Source organism: Acanthisitta chloris, unplaced genomic scaffold, assembly GCF_000695815.1.
Source record: "Acanthisitta chloris isolate BGI_N310 unplaced genomic scaffold, ASM69581v1 scaffold34714, whole genome shotgun sequence".
NCBI lineage: Eukaryota > Metazoa > Chordata > Aves > Passeriformes > Acanthisittidae > Acanthisitta > Acanthisitta chloris.
Genome location: NW_008671604.1, coordinates 378 through 2,783, shown reverse-complemented (window position 1 = coordinate 2,783; position 2,406 = coordinate 378). Strand labels below are relative to the sequence as shown.

At 37.3% G+C, this 2,406-nt stretch overlaps 1 protein-coding gene across 1 annotated transcript in view; it reads right to left on the bottom strand.

Moving 5' to 3' along the window:
- The window catches only part of LOC103801741 (disco-interacting protein 2 homolog C), a gene marked incomplete at both ends in the record, with an annotated part of 33,961 nt that extends 33,831 nt beyond the window's left edge, over positions 1 to 130 (bottom strand). The window contains one exon of the mRNA XM_009074165.1: positions 39 to 130. Coding sequence (XP_009072413.1) covers positions 39 to 130 — 92 coding nt within the window. The remainder of the gene's footprint in view (positions 1 to 38) is intronic.
- Positions 131 to 2,406: the final 2,276 nt, after the last annotated feature.

Sequence of the window (2,406 nt, the reverse complement as noted above, 5' to 3'; positions counted from 1 at the left end):
ACTGAACCTGAACTATTAAAAATCACTGAGATACTCACCCTGTCTCCAGGTCGTACCATTGGTTCTTGTTTTGTGCCTAATTTATGTAGTATATTGTAAGCAACCTTCATACTTCTGGTCCAAAGTTTACCTATAAACAAAAATTTTTGAAATAAATTTAAAAATTATTACATTTTACAAGATTATTAAAGAGAAAGAATACCTGAGAAGTGGAAAACACATAGTAGGAGCATTTTTATTAGTTTTCGAACTAAATGACACAACTACTGGGACTAGTGGAAATTTTTTAATACTTATCAGAAGTTTTCTTTGAACTTCTTTTTTCAAGACAGCAGCACTTCACTTTAAAAACAAAAGAAAAGTGAGGATAGTTTTCTTCATGGCAGAAGTTTCTTACTTTGGAGAAAATTGGATCTTGAGTCCAAAGGTTAACTTTTTCTTCATGGCAGAAGTTTCTTACTTCGGAGAAAATTGGATCTTGAGTCCAAAAGTTAATGGCTAGAACATCATTCAGTCCAGATATCACCCTAACACCTTAGCTGTAGCAAGGTGGACAAGTCACATTTCAGTGCAGACTGACCTCTGAGGGTGATACTCAGGTTTCACACTGGCACTTCTCTCACCCCAAGCCACCAAGGAAAAAAAGAAAGGAGTCCCAAGAAGCAGAGACAAAGAAAAGAAAACCCCAACAAACAGAAAACACCCCACAGCCAAAGGGGCACACCAAAGCAGCAGGGACCCTCTGGCCTTTAGCATATCCATGTGGCTGTTACACTTTTAATTCCAGGCCTTCTTCCATTTAACTTGGCTTTTTCTTCTCACCTGCTTCTATACCCTCCTTTCTCTCAGTTTCATTTCACTTGCCCCCAGTACCCTTCCTTGCTGTCTCTCTTCTCCCTTGCTCCACCTTTCCAGAACCAGACTTAGCTAATCCTTATCAAGTCCTGATCCCAATTATTTTATTATGAAAAATAATCTCATCAAGACCTTGTTGGCCTTCAGGTGATAAGCACCTTCTCTCTTTCACACGGCCTTTGTTTCGAGACCTTGTTACCTCCATCTGAGCAATACTGAGCTCAACAGTCCTTGTGCCTGGCTGGCCACTAGGTACTGTATTTAAGCAGTATTCAGTCTGACAGTCACAAATCTTTAATTCATGCCCACCAATAACTGAAACAATAATAGGTTCTGACAACAGATTACCTATGGAGTTCAGCAGTTCAGGCTCCCAAACAGGCAGTATTGCTATTTATAACTAAGCCAAGCAGTTGCTATATTAAGTTCCGCAGTATTGCTATTTATAACTAAGCCAACCAGTTGCTATATTAAGTTCGTCCACATCCTGGTTGTAAAATGCAATACTATTGAATTATTTGGAAGTGCAAATCTGGTGTAAATATAAAGGACAATGAGAAGGCCAGATTTTCTTTTTTTCCACTTACAAAAGATTGGAAGGGTCACTGCTGCTTGTTATGGAGAAAGTACTAAGTGCAACTATTCCTTATGAAAACAGTAATATCATATCATCAAACTATGCTTTGCAAAGTTTTTAGTTTATTTAAAATGATTCCAGTGCTTGTATGTTGAACTGTCTCGATGCTCAGAAAGAAACACAACTTGATTCTGTTCCACTGGAAACTCAGCATGGATACAGGATTACATCTGCAGGATTAACCCTCACAGCACTATGGCAGGAACTACTTGCATTTGATGGAAAGTCTTTGATAGCATCCCTACTGCTACAGTTAACACTTGAACTTGACAAGTATGATAAAACCAAGGATGCCTTAAGAAAGCAAATACTCTTTCTCTTAAAAGTTTTCAAACATTGAAGTTTCAGTGGCAACAAACGTAAAAGAGCAATTACTAATGATACAGAAAATTGGAGAATGGAAATCAAAAGCCTGGCAAAAGTTCTGAATTGCGAAAAAGAACCATCTTAACACAAAACACTTTCAAACTTGAAAAGAACATTGAATTTTTAATTCCTTTTCCAAGAGACATAAGGAGCTGCTGTGAAAAGTTCTGTCTGGGCTATAAAGATTTAATCTGTTACAAGCATCTTAAATTTGCATTTGTGACATATTCACACTAATTTTTCATCTATCAAATGTGCCATCTTACAGTGTTTTCTTTAAAATCTAAGGCCAATTCGTATTACATTATTTTGATGCATTTTTTCAGAAGTACCCAGGTACACAGTATACTCCTCTCCACCTAAGAGACCTGGGTGAATGCAGCAATTCTTTCAAAGACTCAGGAAATACAAAGGAGTACTTTCTAGGAAAGTTTTGAATAATCAAATCGTTAAACACATTTTGTCACGATGCTCTTTTATTGCCAAAATTTTATTCCAGCTTCTGAAACCCAGAACACAAGACTGCCTTCCTAATTCCTCACCTTTCT